Raw genomic sequence first — 18,598 nt, forward strand, 5'->3', positions numbered from 1 at the left:
TATTTGGCATCTTCAAGGTCAAAAAAAAAAAAAAACCCACAGGGTTCTGACAGAAATATGTACTAAGCTCAACTGATTGCAAATCTGCCCCCAAAACTGGTGTTGGATTCTTCCCACTGCCTGCAGGAGGCAGCCGCCGCATTCGGGGCGGAACCTTGCACTCTCGGACTTGGGACCCCACCAGCGGCGTAAAGTACGCGGATCCCCAAAGTAGGAGGAATCAGACGGGTTTCTGGCCGCCTCCAGCTCGGCTGTCCCCTTAGAGGCGTGAGACAACAGTGGGCGGCCAGACGGACGCGGGAGGGGGGTCAGGAAGCAAACTTGCAATGCTTGTTGGCCGGGTAGAGGAGGAGAGGGAGGCACCCGTGCGGTCACTTACCGCTGGCATTCTTCCCGCAGATGAGGTGCTGGTAAGGCTGAAGGAGCCCCCATATCTCGGAGTCGTTGTTGACCGTGTGCTCCAGCGTCTCCACGGTGAACTTGGGCGCCTCGTGGAGTGCGTGGTGGTGGTGATGGTGGTGGTTGGCGGCGGCGACCGATGGGGCTGCGGCTACAGCGGCAGCAGCGGCGGCCGGTGGGGCGCAACAGCTGCTGCCCCCGCTGGCGCTGCTAGCTGCGCTGCAGGCGCCGCCACTCGCCGCTCCGCCTCCAGGAGTCTCCCGCTCCTTATCCGCCGCGGGGGCCGCTCCGGGGCCTGAGCCGGAGCTGGAGCCCGGGCCGCTGCAGCTCCTGGGCAGCCCGGAGGCCACGACCCGCGCGTAGATATCCCGGAAGAGGCTCTCCATGCAGGCTGTCAGGTAGATAGCTGCGTGCTCGTGGATGCGCAGCGCCACGCGGCTGTCGACCATCCAGCGGTACACGCGGCCCACGGAGAAGGTGAGGCCGCAGCGCGCCGATTTGCCGCGGCCCAGGCGGTCGCCGCCGGCACTGCTCATGTTGTAGAGGGACAGGGCGGACAGCGCGGCCGCCGTGCAGTGTGCCGCGAGGCCCCAGGACAGCACGATCTCCATGGCGCTCTGGATCTCGTACTTGGTGCACTTAGCGAAGCGCAGGCTCAGGCGCTGAGCCTCTTTGGCGATGCGTACCAGAGCCCGGCTCACCAGCGTCGACAGCTTGGCCAGCGCGTCTTTGGGCAGGCCGCTGGGGGCCACCGGGCCTGCCCGGGGATCCCGGGAGCGCAGCAGCAGCGCCTCCAGTTCCTGGAGGGTCCAGGGTACCTCGTCTAGGTCCGGCAGCAGCCGAGAGCAGTGCTGGCCGGCGCAGTCCAGCCCCTCGGAGTCTTCCACCAGGGCAGTGTTGACAGTGTCAAAGCTGTTGTGCCGGCTGTGCATGGAGTCAGCTAGAGGCGGCCAGCAGCTCCCGCCATACGGGGACGCCGGGTGCGAGTCGGAACAGCACAGAGACAAGTTGGAGGAGCGCACCGAGTCCGCCGCGCCACCATAACCCGAGTCCAGTGTCAGATCCTCCAGTGTCCGCACCACGGGCTTCTTACCTCTCCTGGCCATCGCTGCGCCACTTCATGCTGCGGCCGCCGGGGAGCTGAGGGGAAGGAGCAGCGAAGAGCAGCGGGCGCCCGGGCGCGGGTAGAGCTGAGTCCGCGCCGACTCGGCTCACTCTTCCACCAGACGCTAGTACAAAGTGTTTCTACTTTCGGCTGCCTCCCCGAGCCTTCGCCGCCGGAATACACAGGGCAGACAAGGGAGTCATCTTCCAGAGCCCGGGCCAGAGCTGGGGCGCGCTGAGGAGAGAGCCAGGCCGGGAGGGAAGCTCACGCCGGACTCGCCCCTTTCTTCCAGAATAAAATAATAGTGTCTGAACCGCTCGTGACTGGGCCAGGCTGGACGCAGAAGCCCCTGGACGCCGGCCTCGGTGTTCGTAGGACAGAAATCGACCCAGATACCGCCAAGGCAGCAGCTCTGCCGGCAGCTGGCTCTCGGCTCTGGGCTCCTCAGCTCCCGGCTCCCGGCCCGGGGTTCTCTCACTGAAGCGCAGCAGCAACCGCGGCGGCTGCAAACCCTCTCGAACCCCGCAAACCCCGCGCAGCCAGCGGGGCGGGCTTATGTAAAGCAGGGCCGGCGGAGAGCCAATGGTATTGAAGGATGCTAATTATCTCTTAAAAAAAAAAATTCCTCAGCTCCACGCAGCCCCGCCCCTCACACGCCCCCCGGCCCGTGACCAAAGGCTACAGGAAGTGGGGAGCAGAGTGCCTTGGAACCGGGGGTCCCGTGGGAGCGTAGAGACGCAGAAGCTGCCCCTCAGGCTTCGGCTTTGATACCAGAAAAGAAGAATGGTAGGTTGGGCAGGTGACCCACCCACCTACCGTGTTGTGCTCCCCCCAGCGGTTCACAAAGTGTCTGCCTGGGGTCGCTTTCTGCCCCTGCGTTTCGAATTTCACTTTCCTTTTTCTTTCTCTAATACACGAAGCGTTTTTTTCTTCCTCTCCAGCCTCCTCCACCTTCGAGTCCCCAAACCAATTAATGTGGCCCTCTTTCTGTCCTAGTTTGCCCCAAAGTGGAAGGAAATAAACCAGGCAAGCAGAGGGATCGGGGCAATGGACATCACTGAAAGGCTGTCTCTGGACATCAGACATCTGCCGCCAGGGCCTACTAACTAGACTCCCTCCTTCAAATGCCTGGGGTTGCACTGTGGGTAAGGCTTATGTCACACTTTGCTGTTCTGGTGGGTATGCTTCCAGACAGCTCAGCTTTGAAAGGGGTAAATTTGCACAGAGGAGAGGTGTTTTTTTGTTTGTTTTTTACTAAAGAAGGATATACATGCATGATTTAGTTGAATTTTATGTCAAATAGCATTGTCTTATTTGTATTCACCCACCAGGGCAAAAACCATCTCTTATTCACCTGGGGATCACTAGTTCCCACTCTCTCTGCCTGGAGTAGGGGACTCTCCCCATCAGGCTTCCTCTGAATTTCCAGCTTAAAAGTGCCCCCCTACCGGAAGGTAGCCCCAATCCTTCATGTTAAAAACAATAACAAAATTCAACTGAGTAAATTTTAAAGATCTTATTGGCTTTATTCAATGATTCATGAATATGGCAGTATCCAATCTAGCAGAAAGAAAGGAGCTTGGATGAGCTGTATAAAATGAAAGACTGTTATAGGCAGAAGGGAGCAGGAATAAGGAAGGTATACTAGACAGAAAAAAGCAGGTTAGTTTTTGCAAGGTTACTTTCCTCTAGGGGATGGCAGGGGTCTATCAGGCAGACTACCTAACTAGTGCTGAACAGGAGATTCCTGATTAACTAGTTTAAGATTCCATTTCTGGGAGAGCCACAACAGTGAGTAAGCGTCAGTTTGGTGAAGAGGAGTAACTTAGCATAAGCGACTCCGTTTGGAGCCTGGTGTCTTGTTAACACTCAGTAAACCAGCTAACCAGAGCTTGAAATTAAAAGCCACCCATCCCTTCACCCCAATAAACCACCATCACCCTGTAGCTACCATCCTAATGCATATGCCCATCACCTCTCACTATTGACTATTGTAATATTCTCCTGACTGGTCTCCCTCTCTCCTGCCTTTTCCTTCTCCAAACCATCCGGTCCAAGAATCTTCCAAAAGCCCAGTTCCTATCTTGTCATTCCTCTCTTGAAAAAAATTCAAATGCTTCCCTTTGCCTTCCAGATAAATTAAGTTTATATTGATTAGCTGGCCTTCAGGGATCTCCTCACTTTGTTCCCAGATGCTTTCCACAACATTCCAAACCCTTTATAAGGGATTGTGATGGTTAATTTCATGTATCAATTTGACACAGGTGCCCAGACTAAACATTGTTTCTGGGTATGTCTATGAGGGTTTTTCCAGATGGGATTAGCATCTGAATTGATGGAATCAGTAAATTGCTCTCCCCAATGTGGTTGAGCCTCATCCAGTCTGCTGAGGGACTGAATAAAACAGAAGGTGTAGGAGAGAAGAGTTCATCACCCCCACCACCTCCACCTCACTGATTGAGCTGGAACATATCTTCTCCAGCCCTCCAACTGGAATTTACATCACCTGCTCCCCTGGTTCTCAGCTCTTTGGACTGAATTATACCATGAGCCTTTCTGGGCCTCCAGCTTGCAGACATCAGATCATGGGACTTCTCATTCTCCATAATTATATGAGCCAATTTCTCATAAGCAATCTCTATATATGTATTTTTTTCACATACCAACAAGTACAGGGATACTGAGTCTTTAATGAGCTAAATCCTGCCTCCTTCTCTAGGCTCTGTCATCACACTAGCCTCTTGAATACGAATTCACACTCACATAGACACACAGATGCCCTGATACACCTACAGAGATACCTGCACACACACGAACACACAGACAGATGCACTCACACACAAACACATGCCTATGCTCTAGCCATACTGAAATCTTTCCTGGTTTTCCAAATTAACATGTTGTTCCTTGCATTTGATATGTCTTTGCAGATGCTCTTCCCTCTGCTCACTCTGTTCAGGGACACCTGTCTTCCTCTTCTGAACCTGGCAGACCTCATCCTTTAAGATTTGGCTCTAAGATTACCACCACTGTGAAGTTTTCCCTGATGCTACCTCCTGTCCACCCAGCCTAGACCTAGGAAGGTGTCTCCATCTCTGTTGTTCAGGATTTGCTCCCAGAACTTTTTCTCTTCTCCTCCGTGTGTTTCCTTGGTGATCTCATTCGTTCATATATGCCTTCAGTTTCTACCTATGTGAAGATGAGGCTTGAGTGATGACCACTCAGAGGCAGGCAGCAAGAGAACCCAAGAAAAGCCTCATGTACAGGGAAGAAAAGAGACTAAAGGCAATGGGATCAACACTGATTTATTTTTTTTTCTATGGCACCAGGTCAACTTGGGTTCCATTACTGCCTCAGCCACTTTTCCAATCATGTACCCTAAGTTCACTCATTCAATCTTTTATACTCCCTTTCCTTGTCTTTGACATGTACAAATAATCATACCCATCTTTTGGGGTTGCTGGGGGGTTAAATGAGATTTTTCCATATATAGGATTTAGCACAGTGTTCCACACATGATAATAACTATATATGTCGGTTATTGTTTTCTACATTTTCCTATTTTCTGCAATAAACACATTTCTGATAGAATCAGGAAAAAAAAGACAAATGTTACATATAAAATCCAAATGATCCTTCAAGGCTGGGCTGAAATGCCACCTTGTCTAGGAGGCTTGATGTGTCTTAGTAGACACGCTGTTCCCTCTAATGCTATAGATGAGCACATGCCTCCTCTCACCTTCTAGAAGCCACGCTCCTTGAAAGACGGGATCTTGCCCCCAAACAGGCCAGTACTAATGAGCATGTTCCTTAGCATTATGGATAAACCAAAGCATATGTCTGTTTAATTTATTGACGTAGATCATTAATAATAATGTTAAGCAACTGAAGGCAAGTGACCCCAAGCACTGAGAATAATAAACACATCAGCCAAATGTTAAATATTAGCCCCAAACTATTAGAAAATACAGCTGCAAAAAAGTATGAAGAAAATTAAAATAATCCAAAATTCCATCTCAGATCAACATTAATGACTTCTTGTGTTTCCTGCAAGTCTTTCTAATTTTCTCCTGTCTTTTTCTTCTAAGCTTATGTATTTTAACAGAGTTGGAATTATTCTGCAAATCATTTTGCATTTTTATTTTTTTCTTAAGAAACTTCTTCAAACTTCATAGTATAATCATTTCCCCATGCTATTAAAATATTCATCCAAAATATTCTTTTTTTGTGACTACAAAATATTCCAATGTATGTTTATACCTTAACTGGTGTGTTGATTCCCCATTTGGTTGTTTCTGTTTTCTAACTGGTATGAGTAATGCTGGGATGAACCTTTTTGTACATAAATAACTCTCTTCTTGAAAACTAGAAGTTTAATCTATGTTATCCTCTGAGAAATGTAGATTGACAATAAACACCCACTAAAGATTTTTTTAAAACAGAAATTCAATTACTGGTATTATTCTGCCTATCAGATTAGTGAAGATTTATAAAGTCATTGGTGATGAATGTGTCTCATGATGGGACATAAATTAGGGCAATCTTTTAAGAAGGGCAGTTTGCCAACATGTATCAAAATGTCATTGTGCCCTCCTTTGGAATTCCCAGAAATCATATCTTCAGATATTATCAAACGTGATACTTGTGAATTTTTCAAAAGTATACAGGATGTTCTTTGTCATGTTGTTTTAACACAGGACTTTGGGAAACAATCTAAATGTCTTTTAATAAAGCCTGTTTAAATGAATTATATTCATTCATACAAGGAAATACTTAGCAGTGGCAAAGAATAATAATGGTGATCTTTATTTCACAACACATTGGTGAGTGAAGAAATTTTTGAAAACAGGTTTTGGAATTGCATGTATAATATGAACCCATTTATGTCAAATGATTTATGTAGAGCTTAAAATGTGTATAAATATGTAAACTTGCCTAAATGGATGGGAATCATAGCTATAAGTAGTTTGTTGGATTTCTGATGATTTGGTGTTTTTTTTTAAAGGAGCTTGGTTGATTCTAGTTCTCTCCCTGATGTTTTCTTCTTTTACTTTTTTTTTAAATTTTTTTATTGATTTATAATCATTTTACAATGTTGTGTCAAATTCCAGTGTAGAGCACAATTTTTCAGTTATACGTGAACATATATATATTCATTGTCACATTTTTTTTCTCTGTGAGCTACCATAAGATCTTGTATATATTTCCCTGTGCTATACAGTATAATCTTGTTTATCTATTCTACAGTTTTGAAATCCCAGTCTATCTCTTCCCACTCCCCACCCCCTTGGCAACCACAAGTTTGTATTCTATGTCTGTGAGTCTATTTCTGTTTTGCATTTATGCTTTTTTGTTTGTTTGTTTGTTTTTGGTTTTGTTTTTTAGATTCCACATACAAGCGATCTCATATGATATTTTTCTTTCTCTTTCTGGCTTACTTCACTTAGAATGACATTCTCCAGGAGCATCCATGTTGCTGCAAATGGCGTTATGTTGTTGGTTTTTATGGCTGAGTAGTATTCTATTGTATAAATATACCACCACTTCTTTATCCAGTCATCTGTTGATGGACATTTAGGCTGTTTCCATGTCTTGGTTATTGTAAATAATGCTGCTATGAACATTAGGGTGCAGGTATCATCCTGAAGTATGGTTCCTTCTGGATATATGCCCAGGAGTGGGATTCCTGGGTCATATGGTAAGTCTATTCCTAGTCTTTTGAGGAATCTCCACACTGTTTTCCATAGTGGCTGCACCAGACTGCATTCCCGCCAGCAGTGAAGGAGGGTTCCCTTTTCTCCACAGCCTCTCCAGCATTTGTCATTTGTGGATTTTTGAATGATGGCCATTCTGACTGGTGTGATACCTCATTACAGTTTTGATTTGCATTTCTCTGATAATTAGTGATATTGAGCATTTTTTCATGTGCCTATTGATCATTTGTATGTGTTCCTTGGAGAATTGCTTGTTTAGGTCTTCTGCCCATTTTTGAATTGAGTTGTTTACTTTTTTCTCATTGAGTCGTATGAGCTGCTTATATATTCTGGAGATCAAGCCTTTGTTGGTTTCATTCGCAAAAACTTTTTCCCATTCCGTAGGTTGTCTTTTTGTTTTACTTATGGTTTCCTTTGCTGTGCAGAAGCTTGTAAATCTCATTAGGTCCCATTTGTTTATTCTTGCTTTTATTTTTTCTAGGAGAAAATTTTTGAGATGTATGTCAGATAATGTTTTGCCTATATTTTCCTCTAGGAGGTTTATTGTATCTTATGTTTAAGTCTTTGATCCAATTTGAGTTTATTTTTGTGTATGGTGTAAGGGAGTGTTCTAGCTTCATTGTTTTACATGCTGCTGTCCAGTATTCCCAACACCATTTGCTGAAGAGACTGTCTTTATTCCATTGTATATTCTTGCCTCCTTTGTCGAAGATAAGTTGACCAAAAGTTTGTGGGTTCATTTCTGGGCTCTCTATTCTGTTCCATTGCTCTATATGTCTGTTTTTGTACCAATACCATGCTGTCTTGATGACTGTCTTCTTTTACTTTTTATTTGGTTTTCTGATGATTTTTAAAACATTCTTCTCTGTGTTTTTAAACTTTTTATGATAAAACAGATATCATTTTTACCAAAGCCAGAAAGCAATTTTCCAAAGAAAATTAAATAATTTCCTGCCCATTATTCTGAAGCCTACGTGTCCATCAAAGTACTAATATAATCTTTTGTCCTTCAGCATTCTAGAAACCAAACAGCAAGTATAGCCATCAACCAAACAACCATAACATGAACCAGCCTCATGCATCTGAGGTCACACGTGTTGATCATGTCATCACGTGCTTCCTGTGTATCTATTGTGCAGGAACAAACAAGACCATTTGGGTTTGAAGCCTGGCTTCACTACTTTCTAGCTGTGTAACCTTGTGCAAGTTCCTTAGCCTCTCTGTGCCTCCATTCTTCATCTTTAATTGGGGGTAATAACACTACATGCTTCAATAGGTTGGCAATGAGTATTAAATGAGAACACTAGAACAGTGTCTGGTCAGCAGTGTAAATGCTCACTAGTGTTGGTTACTTCTATTACAGGTCAGGCACAGTGCTGGATGCTGGGGGTTGGGGGCAGGGGAGCAATGGGGATTCAGTTTCCCTTCCCCTCTGGGTCTTGCCCTTGTTGAGCTTTTAGTTGAAAGACAGACGTTAATAGTGCAATGAATTTCAGGAAAGGAGAAGTTCAAGGATGACACACACGAATGAACAGATTGTGTATGTTTCAATGCACCATTTCTGAGCAAGTCCCTGGCAAACATCAGCTTTTTCCTGAATGCATAGTCAGTGTGTGTAAAGCACAGCAACGATCCCTTTGCCATGTGAGTGTCTTTGTGATTGGAAGATTCTATCACTGGGTAGAAGACTATTCATGAGTCCACCTCAATCTGCTCCACTTAGAAAGGTATGTATGTGCCTACTTCTTCTGAACTTTCTCCTGAAAGAAATAGAGAGTCAGCGTAATGGCTTGCTCATTTGCAGAGCAGATAGATCACTGAATTCAAAGAGCTTTAAAAAGGTAACTTTTAAGCAAGGGGTGTTAGTTGCACCTGTTAATATAAGGCAGCTTTGTGAGAAGATCCCAACGCAAGCATGGCCCTGATAGCAGTGATTCTTCGTGTCTTGGGGCCATTCATCCTTTGACAGACTGGTAAAGCTGTATGCATGTGCATAAACATAATCTGTATTCAACTGATACACAATATCTGGGGTTTACTGACCCCTGAGATTCCACCCGTAATTGTCCTAATTGTCCGTTAATATGATCATCATTGTAGATTCTAATGCTTATTGAGAATGTACTTTGTACTGGACAACTGTTTTAAGCACTTTACACATACCTATCCCACAGCATCCCCACTTTATAGAAGAGAAATCTGAGGTTCAAAGAAGTTGAGTAATTTACCCAAAGTCAAAGGGCTATGAAGTGTGGACATAGAATTTTAATCCAGACATTCCAACTTCAAATCCCACTTCCTTAATCAGTACCACAGCGCAATTATAGGAGATGTGTTTTGTGCCAGCGAAGTTCTGAGGAGGGGATCCTGACCCACAGTGGGTGAGTTAAAGATGGCTTTCTGGAGGAAGTGACATGGATGGCCAGACTTTAAGGATGAGTAGGAATTTATCTAGTATGGAAGATATTCCAAAAAAGCAGAAATAGCACATACAACGGTCCTAGGGCAAAAGAGAACTCAGTCATTTGGAGGAACTGGCAGAAGGTCAGTGTTGCTCTACTCAGAGATGCAAGAAGGGATCCATAAGATAAGGCTGAGGAGGAAGGCACAGGCCAGCATCAAGGCCCTGTGGGCATTTTAAGGAGTTTGGACATAATTCTTAAAACTATTTAAGACCACGATTGGCCAATATGCCCCACCTCCCTGAAATACAAAAATTAGTAGACCTACAAGATTAACTATGAGAAGGAAGGCAGGGCCACAATCATTCAGAATCAACTCACTCTCTCCCATTAGAGCCCAGAGATTTTACGCAAAGCTGTAAATGGCATTATCCAAGCCAGAGGTTTTCCCTTTGCCCAGCTTCATAAACCTCTCCTGCTTCTTCCTCAGGAGCCAGGCGACACTGTAGGGTGAGTGGGGAAAGTATGCGCATTAGAGTTAGTCTGTCCTCTGGACAAAACCCAGTGAGCACCCTATCTATGATTGCTCTTGACTTCCAACTGCAAAACTGAAACTGGGAAATAACATTTATCTCAAATTGTCAGGGTTAGGAGAGTTCGTTGACATAAGGTGTGCAATGCGCCTGGCTTGTCTTTTAGGGAACAGCTGTTCACTCATCGCTGAGAAGAGGAAAAGAAAATATACAAACAATCCTGTATCAGTCAGGATATATTAGATTATGCTTCAATAACAAGCAATCACCAAATCTCAGCAGCCTGAAACAGCAAAGGTTTCTTGCTCAGGCTCCGATGTGCAAAGAGGGTCAATAGGGTTGGTTACTCTACTTATAGTATTCACTTAGGGACCCAGGCAGCTGGAAGCACCATCTCAACATGTGCTTCCAAAATTGATGAGGCAGGAAAAGGGGTGAGGACATTAGAATAACACTCTGACTTCTAGAGTTTTCACCTGGAAGTTATACGTATACATCACTTCTGCTCTTATTTCATGGGCTAAGCCCATTCATTCGACTTTATCTAACTTCAAAGGAGCATGAAAATATAATCTCACACGTACCCAGAAAGGGAACTGGAATATTTGTGAACAATCGTAATGGCTACCACAAACGCAGCTTCTGCTCTACCAGTAGTATTATTCCATAGGGGGACAGTTTATTTAGTTGACAGACTCTGGAGGAGGTGCTGGTCTTTCCAAGTTCATTATTTGCATGCAATCTGGTCTGCTAAAAATCTGACAATGTTGGTGACAAGCACTTAGAGAGCAGTAAGAAAACAGGAAGACTGCTTCTTGAGTTTCTGGACCCTCTGATATGAGGGTTAAGTGAAATGGCAAATGAAAACTGTTCCAGAACATTTCCCACCACTAGCCTCTCAAAGCTTAGCCAAAACTTCACTTCCTTGGGGAGAACTTAGCTGACCACTAATATCCCTAGGATAGGTCAAGTTCCCCTATTAATAGCTCCCATAGCGCATTTACTTCTCCTTCAGAGAATGTGTCCTAATTTTAAATTATGTATTCATCTTATTATTTGCTTACTGTCTTTCATCCCAGCTAGACTATATGAATCTGAGAGGGTGTGGACCTATTTTCCTTGCTCACTTCAGTAAACCTGTCACCTAGCACATAGTGGATAGTCAAGAAATGCTTTTTGGATTGTACAGATAGGTGTCTTAGCATAGAATCTGCCACTACCCCACAAATGGTACTGCTGTTACTGTTATTTTCTACCTGATAGTCCTCATTTCCTAACCAGATTATCTGATGGGGGATCTCCAGGCAGTGACTCTAGGAAAAATGAGCCAGCATCCTGCGCCCCCTCCACCCCACCAGTGGCTTACTGGTGCATTAAAGTCCTCTACTAACATGTAAACTCCACAAGGAAAGGATCACTCCTGTATCCCTGGCACCTAGAAAAGTGCCTAGTACTTGCTAGGTACTCAATTCATTTGTTGATTGATGAATCAATGAATGGGTGGAAACTATACCATAATCCAAGGTAAGCACCTGGAAGAAGGAATTAGAACTTCTTCACTTTACTTTTGTATCTTCTCTTCTCAGACCTCACACAAGTGAGCCAATATGGATTATTGTTGGAATCCAAGGCCAGGAATCAATCAAATATTTTTTTGAGTAATTCTATCTCCCTCTTTGTGGAATTCTAAAGATGGAGAGATCCAGTCACTGCTCTAGGCGAGGAGTCTAGCTAGGCGAGGAGTCTGGCCAGGAAACAGAAATACCCTAGGTCTTTCTTTCTTTCTTTCTTTCTTTCTTTCTCTCTTTCTTTCTTTCTTTCCCTCTTTCTCTCTTTTTCTTTCTTTCTTTCTTCCTTTCTTTCCTTTCTTTTTCTTTCTTTCTTTATCTTCCTTTCCTTCCTCCCTCCCTCCCTTCCTTTCTTTTCTTTTAACAGAGGTACTGGGGATTGAACCCAGGACCTCGTGCATGCTAAGCACGTGCTCTACCACTGAGATACATCTCTCCCCACCCAGCTGTTTCAATCTGAAGGAACCTACTGCAAAGAATCAGTTCCACAGTAGGTGGGAGAGCTGAGGAGCCAAATAGGACGGGAAGCAGACAATGGAGAACATAGCATCAGCAAGAAGCCTCTTTCGTGCCCAGGGCTAAAGAGATGGGGAGAAGATGGTGTTCCCAGAGCCCAGAAGCCAAGCCATCTGACAGAATCTAGAGCCACAATGGAGGCCGAGCAGGAGAGATAGCTCCGTATTGCGAAGGGCTGCCCAGCGGGATGTGGGCTCAGGGATGAGACACAGCTGCTGCCAGGAACACAGCCTTCAGCAGACAGAGAGGGACAGAAAACCCTGGGATCTCCCCTCCTCCTGTCCCCCATCTTCTGCCAGTGCCTCCCATTGGCCAAACCCATCAAGAAGGGAAGGGTGAGGGAGTCTGGGAAAGGTAGTTCCTGTGATACAAAGTAGAAAAAGCAGAGCAGGTAGAGCTGTGAGCACAAACAAGCCAAGGACCAGCTCAGGAAGATAAGATGATAATTCAAGACGTGTATCTATTATGGCCTGTCCCAAAGTAATACTGCAGACTTTCAGAGTGGGGAGCTTCCATTCTGTTCCCTTTTCATCCCCACTGTTCTTATTCTGGTAAAACTCTTCATCACCTCCTGTTGGGACTGTTCCCAAAAGCCACTTACATGGTCTCCCCAGTGACAGTCTCATGTTCCCATCCAGACTGCTCAGCTGCCTGGGTCATTTTTCAAAAACAGCTCACATCGCCTTCAGAAAGGAGTAGTGCTGGTTGCTGTCCAATCTTACTCATTGCATCTGCCCTGGTTAACCTGCCCCCATGCTCCGCACAAACTAATTATAGTTTCTTAAATGCACTGTCTGTCTTTACTCATGCTGTTCCCTCTGTACCAAATGCTTTTTCCCCTATTGTACTCCTATGGGTACTTCAAAGCCCATTTCAAGTGGTACCACTTTGGTAAGAACTATTACACTCCTCCTGCCCTCCAGAACTCGCCTCCTCCTTTGCTTCACTTTTTTAAAATGTTGGACATGTGCCTCCCTTACAGCCCTCAGTGTAATCAGCCTCACTGTCAGCAGCTACAGTGCCTTGTGCTCTTTCCTCTGTGCAACAGAGTGATAGTTAAGAGTGTGGACTTGAATGAAATAAGTCATACAGAGAAAGACAAATACTGTATGATGTCACTTATATGTGGTATCTACAAAATATGACAGACTAGAGAATAAAACAAAAAAGAAGCAGACTCACAGATCTAGAGAACAAACTAGTGGTTACCAGTGGGGAGAGGGAAGCAGGGAGGGGCAACATAGGGGTGGGGAAAAAGGGTTATTACAGGATTCTGTGAAATCACGTGTGTGAAACTTTTAAAAAGCGTAAAGCACTATGGAATTTAAAGAATGTTTCATTCACTAAAAAAAGAAAAGTGTGGACGTGAGATCATAAAGACCCATGTTTGAGTACAAGTGGCTGCCTGTGTGATTTGAGTAAGTTTTTAATCTCGAATTTCTATCTATTAATTTTTCACATGGGGAAAATCATACGGCCTCATAACCTCATAGGGTTTTAGCTACATGAGACAATGCACACTTAACACAGTGCCTGGCACCCAGAAACGCTCCAGTAAATACCAGCTGCTGCTACCTTATCCTAATCTTGTAACCAAAAAAAGATCATATTGTATATACTGATTTGTAGACTACTCTTTCCCTTAAAATATATCATTTTTCCTGTCCTTAAATGTTTTCCTACATTTTTCAACTTTTTTTTGTTTTGAAAAATGCCATACAGAGAGAAATGTTGATAGATAAAATAATACCATTCTGCCCTGCACCCAGATTCACCATTGTTAACATTTGCTTTCTCTCTTTCTGAGATATTTATGGGGAGATATATATATATATATATATATATATATATATATATATATATATATATATATATATATATATATATATATATATATATATATATATATATGTTGTGTGTGTATGTGTTACGTTCTTTTTTTCCCTGAATCATTTGAAAGCGAGCTGCAAACTTCATGGCACTTCAACATATATTCTACATTTTCCCATAACAAGCTGTAGGACCATTTTCACAACCAAGGAATTGCACTGATATACTACATTATCTAAGTCCTATTTCAGTTGTTCCCAAAATGCCTGGTACCATGGTTCTTCCTTATGCCATTTGATGACTACACAGAATTCTACTAAATGGGTATCTAATCATTTGTCCAATGAATCTACTGTTGGACATTTAGGTTCTTTCTAGTATTGCATCATTATACATAGCTCTGAAAAAAATCTTTACAGTTTTTCTTCATATATTTGACTTCTTATTTCCTTGGGGAAATTTTCTACAGTGGAATTTGGCCCAAGGCAATGTAGGTTAATGCATGATGCTAAATTGCCTCCCAGAAGATTGTACTAATTTGTACCCCCAGCAGTGTACAAGAGTGCCTGTCTCCACTCCTTTGACACCACTTGCTGTTACCATTTTATATGTATCAGTTTAATAAGAGAAATACTAACAACTAACATTTATATACCATTCTTGATGTGCCAGGCACTATTCCAACTGTATGATATCAGCATGCCTCCCCCTTAAAATAACCCCATAACCTTCATTTTATAGATGAGGAAACTGAGGCAGCAACCCAGGCAGCCTGAATCCAGAGACCGTGCCTTTATTTACTTTATGCTATTACCTCTCAGTGTAGAATCTAACATTTACTTAATCACCCCAGAAGTTGAATTTTTTTCAATTGTCTTCTATATCTTTGCTCATAAGAATTCCCTATTTATGTCATTCCCTTTTTTGGAGGGGGCAGGGAGCATCCTATGATGTTTGTCTTTTTCCTAATGACTTTTAAGAGCTACAAACAGAATAAAAATACTAACTCTTAAAAAAAAATACTAACTCTTTCTCTATCGTATGCACTGCAGGTAATTTTCCATGGCTTGACATTTTCCTCTTTGTATTTATTTGTTTGTTTAGCATAAGATTTTCATTTTCTCATAGTTAAAGTTTCTCATAGTCAATTCTTTTATTTAATGTTGGTAAATTAGAAAGGTCTGCCCTCCTCTCTAGAGGATAAATATTACCCTATATTTTACCTCATATCTTCATATGTTACTTTTACATCTTCAATCTATCCCATTTCTCTGTGCCTTTGCCAACTCCAGCACCCCCTTATTTCTAAACCAGACCCCAAATGCCTATCTGGGGTAGAAATGGGACATCATTCAATGAGAGGCTGATCCAGGGACATCTACTACTTCATTAAATCTGGAAATGTCACGTGAAATCCTAAGGAGCAGTGCACCAAAGACAAAATAGGATTGCCATTTCCATCTGTTTCATAAATGAGGTACCTTTTTTTTCCCTCCTGCTTTTCACCTAAAATACGAAACACTTGACACATGTTAGACAATTAAGACAAAAGCCCTGCTTCCACTGGCTTCTCTGGAGCAGGCTATTGTGTAGAGAGCCTTGGTAGTTGAGGGGAAAGCACGCCAAGAATTCATTTCAATCTGAAAGAACTTTTCAGGGCTTTATTTGTTCCAAGAGTTCTTTAAACATTTTAAATACAGTCCGATGAAGTGTTTCAGGCACTGTTTCAATACCGATTATGCCTCCTCTACTAGAGGACAATGCTTTGCTTCAGTACACATTACTGTTTTCAGCAAAGCTTTGATTTTAACATTAGCCAATCCTATTCTTTCTCTCCTTTGCTCTGTGTCCAAATATTGTGGCTGAAACCACTACTCACAAAATGAAACAATTAGCGAATTTCCGAATATACCCCATCGCCCAAGTGACAATTCGGTGCTTGCAGTGCCTTACTGCACAGTAGATAATCAGTCAATATTTGCTAAGTAAAGTAGTGAAAGTGTGCATGGGGTCCAGGAAAATAAGAACAGCTATTAAGTCTATAATTAACAAAGTGGGGCATACTCTGAAATTTTTGCAGGGGAACTTAAGCCTTTAGAATTACAACTTTAATTCATTTACTCATTTTAGCTAATGGAGAATTTTCCAATGTGTATTCCATAAAACATTAGCCCCATGAAATGCAGAATAACAACAACAAAAAAGTTTAAAAGAGAGTTTAAAAGTTAGAAGCCCATCCTCCCCCTCGTAGAGACTAATGATGCACATTTGCATAGTAAACGATCTGTCTACTCCCGCAGCACAGAAACACGTTTAAATTAATTTAAACTCCATAAGGGCAGAAGTCAGGTCTGTTGTGCTCATTAATGTGTCCCAAGAGCTTTACATATTTCTGATAGATATTAATTGAATTCTTTATGTATTGCTGATAAAAAATTATCCCCAAAACTTAGTGGTTTAAAACAACAAACAGTTATTATCTCACAGCTGTGGGTTAGGAATCCAGGCACAATTTAGATGGGTCCTCAGCTCAGGGGCTCCCAGGCTGCAGTCAAGGTGCACAGCAGTCATCTCAAGCTTCATCTGGGGAGGACCTACTCTCAAGAGCAGTTATAGCTATTGGAAGCCTGCAGGTCCTCACTGGCTATTGGCTGCAAGCATCAATTCTTTGCACATGGGCAGCTCACAACATGACTACTGGCATCTCTCTGAGCAAAAGATTAAGAGAAGTTACCCAGGATAGAAGTCACAGTCTTTTTATAACTTAACATCAGAATTGACATCTATCACTTCAATCATATTCTGTTTGTTAGATGTGAGTCAATAAATCCAATCCATGTCCAAGAGGAAGGGCTTACACAAGGAAGTGATTACTGGGGGATGGGGGCACTGACCAGCTCAGAGGCTGCCTACTACAAAGAACAACTGAAAGAACCCAGCATTTCCCATACTTATTTGCCCTCCTAAGTTGTTTTAAGTAATACCTTTTAACTTAGAAAAATACTTCAGGAAACATGCAAAACTAATATGTATTCAGTGCTAGGTCCCAAGGCATAAGAATATATAAGACAATTCCTTTTAAAATTTATTCTTTTAAAAAAAAAAAACATGTTTTGAGTACCTAGCACTGCCTCCTTGAAGAGCTCAGAGTTTAGCTTAAATCTGAGGAGTCCCTTTGAAAATGCATCATCCTAGAAGAAAGAGACTTAATTGAACAACACTACAGATTCCAACTGAAAAATATGGGGAATGATTCTGTCATGCTGTGGCCTTCAGACTAACTAGCACGTGCCCTCCCTCATGTGCCTTCTCGATGGAGCACTGAACATGACCTTACCTTGGCCTGGGAAGCTCCCACCAGGATTTTGAACTTTGAATGAGTCACATAAAACACAGAACTCATGCTCAAGTATTCATGGTAGAAGCGCTATTGGAACTTGCAGAGTCATCAAAATTCATCACAAATATAAAAATTCCTCATCCTGGGTGCTGTGTAGAATTACATTTCCCCATCCTGTAGGAAAAAAAAATTAGGCCTGGTCAAGTGCCTTGCTTTGGTAAGTTAGATGTGAAGGAAAGTAGCGTATGTTACATCAGAAAGAAGCTTTAAGCCCTGTTATATTGGCTTGCTGCTATTAGCCTCAATTCTTTTCCTTTTCCAGATTCTGGGATCATGGAAGAGTCATTCTTAGTGAAGTAAGCCAGAAAGAAAAAGACAAATACCATATGATATCAGTTATATGTGGAATCTGAAGGGAAAAAAAGGCAAAAAGAAGACACTAATGAACTTATCTATAAAACAGAAACAGACTCACAGATATAGTAAACAAATTTATGACTACCAGGAGGAAAGGAGGTGGGAAGGGATAAATTGGGAGTTTGAGACTTGCAGATACTAACTATTATACATAAAATAGATAAACAACTAGTTTATACTGTATAGCACAGGGAACTATAGTCAATATCTTGTAGTAACCTATAATGAAAAAGGATAGGAAAAGGAATGTATGTATGTACATGTATGGCTGGGGCATTATATGGTACACCAGAAATTGACACAACATTGTAAACTGACTATACTTCAATAAAACTTTTTTAATTAAAAAAAAAATTTTTTTTAAAGAGAACACCACAGAGAAAAGAAACCCACCTCCCAAATATGGCAGGGGGGAGAGCCGGAGGAGCCAAGGGGCCCTGATCGCATTGAGAAGCCCTCCTACGGCCTGAATAAGCTGCCATTGTTTGGGTCCTCTCTTTGGCAGCAGAATTATGAGCCTTTGATGATCTCTTTATCCATTTGACAAACATTTAATGAGTACCTACTATGTGCAAGGCATGATTCTGAGCCCTCAAGACAGAGCACACCAAAAAAAGAAAAAAACATTTGTCTCCAAGGAGCTTACTTTTGTGGTCAAGGATATCAACAAGACAAGCAGTAAAATATGTATTGTCAGTGCAAAGTTCTGAGGAGAAAAGTAAACCATGGAAGAAATAGAGGCTGTCAGGAGGGGGAGGGTTGCAATTTAAATGG

At 42.9% G+C, this 18,598-nt stretch overlaps 1 protein-coding gene across 15 annotated transcripts in view; it reads right to left on the bottom strand.

Moving 5' to 3' along the window:
- Positions 1-18,598, bottom strand: part of ABTB3 (ankyrin repeat and BTB domain containing 3) — a 505,725-nt gene that overhangs the window by 290,870 nt on the left and 196,257 nt on the right. For 2 of the 15 annotated variants that reach the window (XM_074375113.1, XM_074375112.1), the window contains exon 1: positions 380-2,250. The exons of 12 other annotated variants lie outside the window; for them this stretch is intronic. In XM_074375113.1, the coding sequence (XP_074231214.1) occupies positions 380-1,505 (1,126 nt within the window). In that variant the 5' untranslated portion in view covers positions 1,506-2,250. Of the gene's footprint in view, positions 1-379; positions 2,251-17,404; positions 17,582-18,598 lie in introns of those variants that run through there. One more of the 15 variants, XM_074375127.1, reaches the window with a different exon arrangement.

This window comes from Camelus bactrianus, chromosome 12 (assembly GCF_048773025.1).
Source record: "Camelus bactrianus isolate YW-2024 breed Bactrian camel chromosome 12, ASM4877302v1, whole genome shotgun sequence".
In the NCBI taxonomy this organism is placed as follows: domain Eukaryota; kingdom Metazoa; phylum Chordata; class Mammalia; order Artiodactyla; family Camelidae; genus Camelus; species Camelus bactrianus.